This window comes from Crocodylus porosus, unplaced genomic scaffold, assembly GCF_001723895.1.
Source record: "Crocodylus porosus isolate Cpor-Errol unplaced genomic scaffold, CroPor_comp1, whole genome shotgun sequence".
Lineage (NCBI taxonomy): Eukaryota > Metazoa > Chordata > Crocodylia > Crocodylidae > Crocodylus > Crocodylus porosus.
The window spans coordinates 2,850,866-2,864,495 of record NW_017728934.1 but is presented as its reverse complement, the minus strand read 5'-3'; the positions used below and the strand labels follow the sequence as shown (position 1 = coordinate 2,864,495).

Here is a 13,630-nt window from a genome sequence, read left to right as displayed (position 1 = left end):
GTCAGCCCCGGCGCTTGGTTGATGCAGGTGGAAGGGGGAGGCAGACAGAAGGGGGGAGGGGGAACAGGGGTCTTTGTCTATTCAAGATTAGGGGGGGTGCGGTGGGAGAACATTGGTTTCCCTGGCAACTGAAGCTGGTCACTAGGGCGAGGGAATCAGAAAGAGGCTGGGAATAAATCTTCTTTAGAGAAAATCCTCATGGGGTTGGTGGGAGGCATGTGGGGGGTTGTGGGGGAGGGGGAGTGCGGGGGAAGAGGAAGAGGGAGGTTGATGAGATAATGGGATTTGACAAGAGAATGGATTGTTGGGAGAAGTCTCTGCTGATCCCAGGCTTGGTGGCTTTGAGGGGTCTGGCTTGGGGGATTATGATGCATCTGACAGGGTTTGTGTTTTCCCCAGATCTCTGCCCCATGGATCATTTTGGGCCTCCCTGGCAAGGTGCATCCTTCTGATCTCCCAGAATCCCACGTCCCAAGTGTGACCCAAAAGCCCCATTGGTGATGTAACTGCCCAGTGTACGAGAGCACTTTAAAGCACCCATCTTCCCTGCAGATATGACCCTGTGCTCCATCACAGCCTCTCCAGCTGCCTTGCCCCTGAATTATACCTGGAAGACCCGGCTCTGTCAACTGCACCAGTCCCACTAGAGTTCACAACCGTCACCCTTGGCTTCTGTATCCCTACCTGCTACTTGGGATGAACGCTGTGAGGGGGAAACAAGGGGAAGAAAAAATACAATTGCAGTGCAGGGCTGGGGGTCAGGGCTCCTGAGTCCTATTCCCACCTCCTGGAAGGCGACTGGGGTGTAGTGGCCAGAGCAGGTTAGGGCTCCCAGGTTTTATTTCCAGCTCTTTGAGGGGGGCGTGTATGTGTCTGTGTGTGTAAGCTGGCTGGGCGGGGGGGGAGTTAAAGTCAGGACTCCTGGTTTCTCTGTTTCTCTGGTTTCTTCTTGGCAAACAGAAGTTTATCTCTGTTATAAACTCTCTGAGACCATGTGCCTCCACACTGCCAGAAAGGTAAGTCATGTATAGTTTCTTACGGCTGGGTACCATGTCTCTGGGCCTGGGCTCTGGCATGCCTGCATTGTCTCCTGGGTGCAGGATTATCAGGGATCTGAGTGACTGTTCCTTTGTTAAATCGGGTTCCCATTCTGGGTATGACCCTTCATAATACTGCTTCATTCGGGGCACGGCACACTCCAGGGTCTGTCATCTTTAGGGTTTCATGAAGGTGCAGGAAATGAACGGGCTGGTACTGGTAGGGCACTGTCAGCAAAAGGGCCCTGTCTTGCTGATGGATCAGTGGAGGCCATCCTATTCCCAGTAATACCGAGGGCACGTGGGGAGACGAGCACCCTCTGCCTTCACCTGATTACAGAGCCCCAGTGACCTGCCCCTACATTGGACCACACATCAGCATGTTCTGGGCAAATAGTTTTCTTAGGCGGAAATAGCTTATTTTAAACCCGAGGTCAGATTTTTTTTCAGGAGAGCTCAAGTACTTACAACTTTTGCCTGGCAGAGACCCTACTGCCACACACAACCCGCCGCGTTTTCAACACGGCGGAGCATTTAACAACAACTGTTCTGCTCGCTGTGGGTGAGGGATTCTTCATTGTTCTCCGCTGGGAGGAGGGGACTTGTCATTGTTCTCCGTGCAAGGGGGGATTTGCCATTGTTCTCAAGGGGAAAGAGTGGTTGACATCCTTGGTTAGGGATCTGGATTCTCTGTTGTTCTCTATAAGGTGGGGAATTCTTGTTTTCAACAGGGAAGTTTATTTGCCATTGGGTGGGGAGACTGTCTTTGGTACTGGGGAGGGTGGTGCTGGGCTCTGAGCACTTCTGGAAGTCTGTCCTATGTTTAGCAGAGAGTTAGGCCCAGGTGAGGGGAGCCAATCCTATGGGACTCCCCCACAGACACCCTGCCAATCCACAGCTGAATGCTGCCAACCCTGCAGCTCCCAGCGTCAGCCCTGCCGTTCTCTGCGCAGGTGGCCTGACAGGGAAATGTTTGTCTTTTAATTGTAGCAGGGAAAAACCACACTGATTACGGTTAAGATTTAAAACCTGCCCTGCAGCAATGGGAAATCCAAAAGAGGATGAGTCCTGGGCTACTATCGCAGAACAGACAGTGAGCTTCCCTCCACAAGATGATGAAGCGGAGTTAGAAAGGAAGAAAGAGGAGAGGAAGGCAGGGTAATGGGAAGGTCAAGTTAAGAAAGCAAAACTCTTCCTTTCCATGGGAATGATCAAAGGGACTGACCTTTTCCAGGATAGCAATCCACTGTCCACCTGGCCCCTGAGCAGAAGCAGTGCCTCTGCCCTTTGGCCATGTCTCGCATTGCTCTCAGCTGAAGCCTGTGCTCCAAGGGTGAGTGTCTGGCCCGGAGCATTTTTTGTAATTGCTTTTTTTAAAATCTGTTTTTTGACAGACAGAGTGATGAGAAAAAAAATTCCCTTGCCAGCCTGGAGGTTCTGGAGGCCAGGCTGCCATGTCTCATGAGTCGATACGCATATTTATTGCAGGACCTACGCAGTGGCATTTCTCATTAATTTTTATGGCCATCAGCTGAAAGGTTTAATCTGTTTTTTGGCAAACAGAAGTGCCTGTTCATATATAAACAGCAATAAATCTATAATACAACAAGGCACTGATTACCCTTTGCCTGTGTGATAGGCACAGCCAATACCATTGATTATTGGTATTGATTATCTCGACTGCAGTAGCACCTTGGAAGCCTCTGTTGAGTTTGGGGGGCTCAGTTGGGCTGGGCTCAGTGTGCACACATAGGGTTTCATAGACATTTAGACATTAGGGCTGGAAGGGACTTAGCAAAATCATTGGGTCCAGCCCCATGCCCAAAGGGCAGGAAGTCAGCTGGGGGCAGATCATCCCAGGAAGATAAGCATCCAACCATTTCTTAAAAGTGTTTAGAGTAGGTGCTTGCACCGCTTCTGGTTGCGGGGGGTCTATTCCAAACTCTGGAGACTCAGGTGGTAAAGAAGTTTTTCTTTGTGTCCAGTCTAAAACGGTCTTCCAGCAGTTTGTGACCGTTAGACCTTGTCTTATCCCTTGGAGTGCCCTGGTGAGCAGACCTCCTCCCAGTTTCTGATGCACACCCCTTATATACTTATGGGCAGCCACCAAGTCACCCCTGAGCCTTCGCTTCTCCAGGCTGAAGAGTCCTGTACATGTGCATGCCCACTCTGGACACATACCTTCATCTAAGTCACAAAATGTAGCTGGCCAGAAACCCAGGACTATTGGGTGTTAGAGGGGAAGTAAGAGGCCCCTCCCATCTTTTAGTCCCAGTATTTGAGTGGTTAGGACACTTGCACTGGAAGCCAGAGACTTGGGTCCCAGGCTCCCACACCCAGAGGAGATTTGAACATGTAATTCCCTAGCACAGTGGGTCTCAACCAGGGTGCTCTGGCACCCTGGGGTGCTTTGAGATACTTTCAGGAGTGCAGTGGGTTTCTGCACAGTGTTAACTGAGTCTCCGATGCTGGGCTCCCTCCCCTTCTGTTGTGCAGATGGGATCTGATGGATTTTAGCACAGATCCCAAAAATGGTATGTCCTGCCATACACATAAAGCAGCTAAAAAATGGTGAGCACTTGCATGTTTTTAGCTTTTACCTTGTGAGTATATCACTGAAAGCACTTGCTCTTATGTCTGCCAGGTGATTTTTGCATAGTTTGTTTCAACATTTCTTTCCCTTTGTTGTCTGTTTTGTGCCACCAAATGTTTATTCCTCTGTTGTGCACAGGTAGGCTTGGCTTTGTGTACAGTACACACTGGATGGTTATTGTAGTGTCTTTTGAGTGCTGGATGATACATCTAATAGCTTGTTACTAAGGAATCTTAGGACCTGGACTGTGTACAGACTAGTTTGTTCTTGTAGGATCTCTTGACTCCTGCCTGCATGCACAGTTTTATCATCATGGGATGTCTTATGTACACTTGTTTGTTTTGTGGAGTCTCTCTGGCAGAGTGGGTAAGATCTCCCATTTTGGTTTCAGAGGCATGAGTTTAAGTCCCACTGAGTACATCTACACATGCAGTTTCCCCGGTGCAATAAACTCTGGCACAGTTTGTGCTAGAGTCAGCTGCTCCTGGGCACAGTGTTTACATGTGTGCCTGGGATCGTAGCAATTCAAGCCAGGGCGGAGCAGCCCTAGGCTGGCAAAGGATCTGGGGGTTAGCCAGTGGTGTCACCGGGCAGCAGAAGGGCTGGCTGGGGCATGAGGGTGCTGCATTGTGGGGCTAGCTGGCAGGCAGCCCCCTGCACTGTAGCACCCTTGTGCACCTACCAGCCCTGGTCACTGTCTAAGCCATTGTGGTGTTGTAAATTATTCCACCATAAGATAGTACTTGTCCTGGACAGCACTGTCCTATGGTAGAGTTGGTTCATTTACTGTGCCTTAATATGGTGCATGTGTAGATGGTGGTACTTTACTGTGGAGCAAATTAGTCAACTCCATAGCGAAGCACACGTGTGGATGGATCCACTCTGTACTCATGCCAAAGGCTGCTGCAAGGTGACCAATCTAGAAACTAATATCTAGGTTGTCCAGGCTGGGGAATCACAAATAGCTGCATGCAGTGCTGGCCACATCAGTTCCTGGTCTGCCTTAATTGGTTTGGACGGACATTGCTCGTTTTAGGCGCTGCCTTGTTACAGTAGGTGCTGTAAATACCATGCAGTAGAATGGGCTGCCAAGCAACAGTAGCTTACTCTAGGGTCCTGGTCATTCCCCTGTCCCAAAGTAAGGTCTTTACTAATGCAGGGAGGACTTAGAGTGATTTGCCTTAATGCTTTTAGAATGAAACCCAGATTCTCCTGAAAACCTAGGTGCAGGCTGAACTCTGAATTTTGAGGCACGTTAAAGGTGGCATCATCTGACATTTGGCACAACATTTAGAACCAAATTTGCTGCTGATTTTAAATTGGCATATCTCTGTTGCCTTTCATGGCATTGTGCTGATTTTACATCAGATGAGCATTAGGACTTAAATTTTCCAACAGGCAAACTATTATAAAACCGATAGACCAATAGATAAGTGTCCATGTTGAAAAAATCCCATTGAAACTGATGCTTATAAATAAATGAACCTTTCCCTTGTTGGGGCTGCAGTTTGGACACAAGGGCCTTGGCAGCCTGTCAGTGAAGCAGATGATTCACAAAAGGGAAACAGAGCTCATAAATGGTCAGCCTCACTCTTTGTCTAGTTGAAGAGAAAGTCACAGAGGAAATGCACTTCAGCAGGGACAGGGGTTGACAACTATTGCCTGATTTACTGACCCGTGGCAGGGTTAGCGATGCACCCAAGACTAGGTGTAGTAGGTTTTTTTGGTTGACAGTGTCTGGTTAACACACCTTGGGGGGGATAAAGCAAAGCCAAGTTGGTAGAGTCAGGGCACATAAATCCTTGGTGGTCTCCTGGCCTCCGTTCCTCTACTTACTTTAGCTGCTCCATGTTTTCTGGGCTCTCTTATTCCTCCAAGGTGTCTGTTGCAGGGGAGGATGAGATGTAATAGTGTGAGCACAGAACCAGGGGTCAGAAACCCCTACGTCTAAACACGGCTTTCACACTGACTTGCCATGTAGTGCTTAGTGGGTAACACTACAGTGATTTTTGCTCATAATGCTTTCCATCCGTAGCACTTCACCAGGAAGGTATGTAACCATCTCCTTTCTACAGATGGGCAACTGAAGCGGGGAGAGGGGAAGAGAGTCATTTGAGATTACCCATGCAGGTCTAGACCTGGACCTAGGTCTTTTGAGTCCTAGAGCAGGGCTCTGAATACTAGGCCAGATTACCTTTCAGAAGGTGTGCCCATTCCACTGTCAAGAAGCTCCCATTGCCTTGGTGTGCGGTGACTTCCTGGTTGTCCTGCTTAATGTACTCATTCCAGCAGGTCTGGTAGGCCTTGCTTTGCTGACCTCTTGCTTGCTTTTTTTTCCATGCATGCTGGCTGACTTGGTGTCCCGTCCCCGAGTGGTGGCAACTTTTTCTTTACTTTTTTCTTTTCTTTACAAGTCAAGTGCCGAGGGTCTGGGACAGACTCCCTCCCCAGAGGTGGTACAGTCACCCACTTTGACAATCTTCAGAAAGCACCTTGACACCCACCTTGCTAGGGTCATCTGGCCCCAGCAATCTTTTCTGCCCAAGTGCAGGGGAGCTGGACCTGATGATCTTGTGAGGTCCCTTCCAGCCCCTAACATCTGTGAATCTATGAAAATTCTTCCTCTGTATTGTTCCCTTCAGTGGAGTCAACTTGCACCACTAGCAGTCTGTTTCCAGACATCTTAATCCCAAGCCCTGCTTGTGCAAAGCCTCCTTGGACTCTGCCACACCTAGCATCTGACTGCGTCACAGCTGTGGTCTCCTCCACTTTGCAAGGCAGCTGTCAGGTCCTCTGGCTTTACACAGATCTTTTTCCCTGTGGTATAAAAGACCATGCTGGTTTTGCTAGCGTAGACCATACTTCACTTCTGGTGTAACGTGGACCTGTGCCTTGCCTTTCAGTTTTCAGATACGCCCATAAAAAGTGCTATTGAATTTAAACAGCAAGGTGTCCTTTGCATTGGAATAAATAATTGCAAGGTGCACTGCACAGAGGTTGGATGAGGTCTTGGATGACAAAAAATGGGCAAATATAGTGCCTTTTTTTAAAAAAGGGAAGAAGGGAATTACAGACCAATCAGTCTGACCTCGGTACCTGGAAAGATTATGGATCGGGTCATTAAGGAATCTGTTACTAAACAATTAGAAAATAACAAGGTGATGAAGAATGGCCAGCTTGGATTTGTCAAGACCAAGTCATGCTTGGTCAAGCTTCTACAACAAGGTGATGGGCTTTGTACGTGGGGGGAGAGCAGTGGATGAGATTATGCCTTGCCTTGAGAAGGCTTTTGCCCTTCTCTTCTATGACATCCTTGGCAGTAAGCTATGGAAATACAATCTAGATGAAACTGCTGCAAGATCGATACATAACTGATTGGATCATTAATGAAGAGCAGTTGTTTGGTGGCTCAATGTCCAATGGGGAAAAGGTACTTAATGGGGTTCCCCAGGGGTCTGTTCTGGGTCTAGTAGTGCTTAATATCTTCACTAATGATTTGGAACATGAGATTTACCTGCGGCAAGTTTAAAGGTGTTTATTATAGTTTCATAGTGGCTAGGGTCAGGAGGGACCTGAACAGATCATGTAGCCTGACCCCCTGCCACAGGCAGGAGTGAATGCTGGGTTCACAGGACCCCAGACAGGTGATCGTCCAACCTTCTCTTGAATTTACCCAAGGTAGGGGCGAGGACTGCTTTCCTGGGAAGTTCGTTCCAGGTTTTGGCCACCCTAACTGTAAAATATTGCCTTCTGATCCCTAACCTAAACCTATTCTCTATCAGCTTATTACCATTGTTCCTCATCACCCCAGGTGGTGCTGGGGAGAGAAGGGCTCTACCTATTTGCTGTTGATCCCCCTAATGAGTTTGTAGGCAGCCACCAGGTCCACTCTTACCCTCCTCTTGCTGAGACTGAACAGGTTCAGATCCCTCAGTCTTTCCTCGTAGGGCCTGTCCTGCTGCCCTCTCACCAAGTGGGTGGCCCTCCTCTGAACCCTCTCCAGGCTGGCCACATCCCTCTTGTGCGGCGCCCAGTACTGGATTCAGTACTCCAACTGCGGCCTGACCAGTGTCGCATAGAGGGGATGCATCACCTCTCTGGACTGGCTTGAGATGCATCTTTGGATGCATGACAAGGTATGGCTGGCCTTGCTGGCTGTGGTCTGGCATTGGTGGCTCGTGTTCATCTTGGAGTCGATAATAACTCCAAAATCCCTTTCCGCCTCTGTGCTTTCAAGTGGGGAACTACCCAGCATGTATGTATGCTGTGCAGTCCTCTTCCCAAGGTGCAGCACCCTGCATTTGTCTGTGTTGAACCCCATCCTATTCTCATCTGCCCACTTTTGTAGTCTGTCTAAATCTATTTGCAGCCTCTCTCTCTCTTCAAGTGTGTCCATCTTGCCCCACATCTTAGTGTCATTAGCAAACTTGGACAGCGTGCTTTCCACCCCCTCATCGAAGTCGCTGATGAAGATGTTAAACAGTGCGGGCCTGAGGACTGAGCCCTGGGGGACCCCACTGCTCACATCTCACCAGGTTGAGTACAACCCGTCCACCACTACTCTCTGGGTGCGCCCCGTCAGCCAATTTTTTACCCATCCGACTGTGCAGGCATCAGTGCCACAGTCACACAATTTATTGATGAGAATGGGGTGAGAGACAGCGTCAAAGGCCTTCTTAAAGTCTAGAAAGACTATGTCCACGGTAACACCATCATCCAAGGATTTAGTCACCTGGTCATAAAAGGCAACCAGGTTGGTCAGGCAGGACCTGCCTTTGACGAACCCGTGCTGATTGCCCCTGAGCATGATCTCCCCTGCTGCCCCCCACAGATGTGCTCCTTGACGATTCTCTCCAAGATCTTCCCGAGCACTGAGGTGAGGCTTACAGGCCTATAGTTACTTGGGTCCTCCTTCCTCCCTTTCTTGAAAATTGGGACCACATTAGCCTGTTTCCAATCCCCCGGCACATGTGTTTGGGACATTATGTGTAGTACCGTGTGAAAGCTGTTCTCAGAGCTTTTAAGAGCAGTTTAAACAAACACGTGTCGGATGGTTTAGGCAGGGAGTTTAGACTCCTGTCTTGAGCAGGGAGTTGGACTAGAAGATCCCTGGAGGTCCTGCTCAACTTACTTTTCTATGATTGAGTACAGAGTTGCAGGGCTGCAGATAAAAGTAAGCTGGATGGAGTTGCAGACACTGGAGGAGAAGATTAGGATTCAGAATGACCTTGGTAAGCTAGAAAATGGTCCAGTGTTAATTGAATGAATTTCAGTAAGGACACATGCAAATTCCTATGGAACAATCAAAGGCACAAATATAAACCGGGAAGTGACTGCCAAATCTGTAGCACTGCAGAAAAGGACCTGGGGCTTATAGTAGACTGCAAGTTGAATACTAGTCAACAGTGTGCCTTAGTTGCAAAAGAAGGCAATAGCATATTGGGCTGTATTAACAGGAGTTTCACATGCAAGTTGCAGGAAATGATCCTTCCATCTTTTTCAGTACTGATGAGGTCTCACCTGGAGTATTGTGTCCCATTTTGGGTACTGTACTTCAAGCCAGTCAGCATGTGTGTAATCGTTGAACCGTGTGATAGCATCCTCAGTGGCCATGTGCAGTACCTGTAGTCCACTGCACTACAGGAAAGACATAGACAAACTGGAAAAAGTCCAGCAGCAAGGGGAAGAAAAGAGTAAAGGTCCAGAAACATGGCTTACAAGACAGTGTTGAAAGAACTGTGCTTGGTTGGTATAGAGAAGAGAAGACTGAAAGGGGGGATTTAACAGCAATCTTCAAATACCTGAAGGGTGGTTATAAAGAAGGTAAGAGACTTTTCTCGGAGGCTGCAGGGGACAGGACAAGTGGTTTTAATTTGCAACAAGGGACAATTAGGAAGAATGTTTTAATTATAAGGGTGGTCACACATTGGAACAGACTATCTGGAGAGGTTGTGAAATCTCGTCTTCACGAGCAGGGTAAACAAACGTGAGTGAAATGGTTTAGACAGGGATGATCCTGCTGTGAGCAGGAGGCTGGACTGGATGACCTCATGAGGTCCCATGTAGCCCTATTTTTCTATGATTCTCTGGCATTGGCGAATAAGGTTTCAAGGAGCCAAAGGTATTCAGTGAAGGGGTTTGTGAGCTTCCACTCACCAACTGGATGGTGTAGGCGAAGCTGTTGGGATGTAGAAGCAGTGGGAGGGGTTGATCCAAGGATGCTGTGCAGCTCCAACCCCCCCTTGTCAAAAAGATTTTTTAGACTGTGTTTGCAAGGCACCTGGTGCTCAGAGGGCCAGAGCGGGAGGGGACTGAGCTGGCAGGCTCCAGTGCCACCCACTAGCATGGGACACATGGACTGGGGCTGGGCTGTGTGACTGGTGCTGCCCTTGATGCTTCCCCTCCCTCACTTTCCCCCTTCAGGAGAGCACTGCGAGGTGAACGCCCGCCTGGGCCGTTGTACGCCGGGGGTTTGCAAGAACGGCGGCACCTGTGTTAACCTGCTGGTGGGCGGCTTCAAATGCGACTGCCCATCGGGGGACTATGAGAAGCCCTACTGCGAGATGACCACACGCAGCTTTCCACCCCAGTCCTTCATCACCTTCAAAGGGCTGCGCCAGCGCTTCCATTTCACCATTGCTCTCACGTGAGTGCTGTCTGGGACCCTGCCAGCCGTGGAGTAGGGTGGGACAGAGCCCCCTGCCTGGTGCCCTGGTCTCTTCCTTGGGGAGCCCTCTCTGCCTGGGATCTGAGCTATGATGCAGTGGAGGATCCCTTATGCAGGGAAGTCCCTGAGAAAGGGGCTCTTCGGAGCTGGGCTGCCCTAGAGGTGGGCTGTTCCCTGCTGGGGGTCTTGTCCGAGTCAGGGACTCTCTGGGATTGTGTTTTCCCTAAGAATGGAGCTGTTCTCACTTCACGCTCTCTCTGGCTTCTTTTCCCCAGCCACCTGCCAGTCACCATCCCTGTCCTCCAGATCTTTTGTCCCTTTCCTAGCAATCTCCCTTTTATTCCAGTAAGCCCCAGTGCCAGCATGGGGCTTTGGTTAAATCTCCCAGCAAGGCTGAGCAAGGAGGGGTCTGATACCCAGACTGAGCAGTACAGACAGCGAGGGACAACGTGGCCTAATGGTGTCGTGCAGCAGCTGAGGAGGCAGGATTCCTGAGATCTCTCCCAAACTCTGGGAGGGGAGTGAAGCTAGTGGTTAGAAAAGAGACTAGTAGGAGTTGGGACTCCTGGTGTTTGCATCGTGGTTAGAGCAGGGACGGACGAGACTAAGGGCTCCTGGGCTCCATCGCCAGCATATTGTCTAATATAACAAGCCTGCGATAGTTGATGGCCTCCTTCAGTGACCTCCAATTGTGGAAGCTGCTCTTCATGTTTGTGTCATTCCTGTCTCTGTGGGATTTCGCAGGAGGTACCAAGAAGGGCAGCTGCTGGTGTGACCATAGTGGGGGTGCAGGGATCTGAGGTGTCCCAGATGGCCCGCTGGTGTAGCCTACACGGCTGGGGGAAAGCACATTGTGTTTGTGTCCTCAGGGAGAACACCAACTTTGATCCACTCCCAGCTGCTGCAGCCCGTGTCCTGGGAAAGGGTGAGGGTTGGGGGTCTTGCAGATGGACTGTAAACAGCATCTTTGTTGCAGAGCCTGATGCCACCCTCCTCCCCCCCGATCTCCTCTGGGCTGCTATAGAAAGGGACCATTGTTTGCTGCCAGGACACATGGGGGGCTGTCCCCATGAGTTTTCCCTGACCCTGAATCACCCCCTTTACACATTAGAGAGAATGGGACAGAGGCTCCCAGCAGGTTGATTACATAGAGACAGAGCAGCAGGGTGTCCATGGTAGCTGGCAAAGCATGGCAGGGGCCTGGCAGCCAGCCGGCTATGGCAGGGGCATGGCTGTGGGCCCAAGAGCCATGGGAGGGGGCTAATGGCCGCAGGGTTTGGTGTGGCCACTTGGTGCTGCCTCCCTGCAGTTGAGCTGGCCGTGCTCAACACAAGCCCTCCCCTCGGGGAGCAGCAGGAAATCCTCTGATGACGGGCCCGGGGGCATCTGCTGTGCTCCCTGCCCCCAGCCCTCTCCAGCAGCTCTGCTTCTGGGGCTCAGTCATGCTCCTGCTCCCCTCAGCAGCCTAAAGGAGAGCAGGATGAGTCCCATGGCAGAGGGGCTGGGGGCTCCGGGAGGGGTGGGCGATTATCTGGCTGTCAGTCATTCAGGGAGCTCTGATAACCCCCATCAATCGTCCCTTCTCCCTCCCCAACATCCCGCCAACTCCATCCTCTATTGTCAACCCAGAATAAAGGGCTGGAGCAGGCCACAGCCTCCCTGCCTGGGCTGCTTTTGTTCCCAGTGGAGGGACGGCTGTGTTAAAGCCTGGGCAGGAGCCCCTGCTCCACTCTCTGTGGCGAGGTTGGGGCCATCACCCGTGGGGGGGGCTGATGAGTGCTGACAGCAGGTAATGAATCGGCCCAAAGGGGAGGCCTGTTGGTGCGGGGTCATTGAACAAGGGGGGTAGGCTGTTTAGTCAGCCGTTAGAGTGAGCCCAGCGAGGCCACAGCTCACTGGGCGGTGGGGAGGCAGCAGTTGATGGCCTCGGGTCTCCCTGCCGGCTGGAAAAGCAGGCCCAGAGACTCAGCGAGGTACCGGGCTGCGGGCAGAGGAGGGTCTGCGGCCCAGGCTTGGGGCCGCTGCTGCTACAAGCTGGGCATGCCAAGGGGCAGAATGTCCGAGCCAGGAGAGAGCAGCAGGCATGCTGCCCTTGTCCTTGGCCCACGGCTGGACATCAGGGATCAGGACCCCCAAAACAGTGTCAGTGCCAGGACAGGCAAGGAGGTGATGTTGGAGGGAACCTGTGGATGAAGAGGAAGGAGCAGGCTGTGGTTTGTGGGTGTGGGTGAGAGCTGGGGGGATGTGGTCGTCTGACCCTGGACTACCCAGCACTTGTAGTGATGGATACATTGGAGAAGGTGGCAATAAACCACTCAGATGGCAGTCAGGACATCTGGAGCCTAATCCTAGGTCTGCTTCTGGGCTGCTGAGTGACTTCGAGGTTGTCCCCCCCACCATCCTTTCTCTGTATCTCAATTTGCCTCTTTGGGCTGTGAAGTCTTGGGGGCAGATGCTACAGGCTGAATCCATTTTTTGCATCTAAAGGGCAGTTTTCTAACCATGTAATTGCCACTTTTGCCACTTACCTACAGTTTGTGAACCTATCTCCACAGTGTGCAGGAGGCTGCGCTGGGGCTGGCATGTGGCTCCCAGCACAAGCCATGGGGAGGGAAAAGCCAGGTTCTCCCATACTTAATGCCCCAATAGCTGTCTGATGAGGGCACTTGTCCAGGAAGCAAGCCCAGGTTCCAGGTACCCTGACCTAGAGAGCGTTTGAACCTTCAGTTCTCTGACTTCCTAGTACAGTACTGTAACAGTCAGTCTTACCTCGCTCCTGGGTAAGCTTTTTGAGAGAATTATCCTGGCGCATGTCCACGAGGGGCCAGCGGGGGAGGTTATGCTTAGGGGCAACCAACATGGGTTCATTAGCGGCAGGTCCTGTCAGACCAGCCTGGTGGCCTTCTACGACCAGATCACCAAATCCTTAGATGCAGGGTCTTCCTGGACTTTCGGAAGGCCTTCAACACTGTCTCTCACCCCGTTCTCATTAAGAAACTGGGAGACTGTGGTTTTGGCACCCACACAGTCAATTGGGTCACCAGCTGGCTGGAGGGCCGCACCCAGAGAGTGGTGGTGGACGGGTCATTTTTGACTTGGAGGGATGTGGGCAGTGGGGCCCCCCAGGGCTCGGTCCTTGGGCCCGCACTGTTCAACATCTTCATCAGTGACTTGGATGAGAGGGTAAAAAGCACCCTGGTTCAAATTCGCTGATGACACTAAGATGTGGGGGGATGTGGGCACGCTAGAAGGGAGAAATAGGCTGCAATCGGACCTAGACAGGTTACAGGGGTGGGCGGACGAGAATAGGATGGGATTCAACACTGACAAGTG

At 51.1% G+C, this 13,630-nt stretch overlaps 1 protein-coding gene across 1 annotated transcript in view; it reads left to right on the top strand.

Moving 5' to 3' along the window:
* CELSR2 (cadherin EGF LAG seven-pass G-type receptor 2) overlaps positions 1-13,630 on the top strand; it is a gene marked incomplete at its 5' end in the record, with an annotated part of 83,096 nt that overhangs the window by 33,265 nt on the left and 36,201 nt on the right. The window contains one exon of the mRNA XM_019546174.1: positions 10,054-10,276. Coding sequence (XP_019401719.1) covers positions 10,054-10,276 — 223 coding nt within the window. The remainder of the gene's footprint in view (positions 1-10,053; positions 10,277-13,630) is intronic.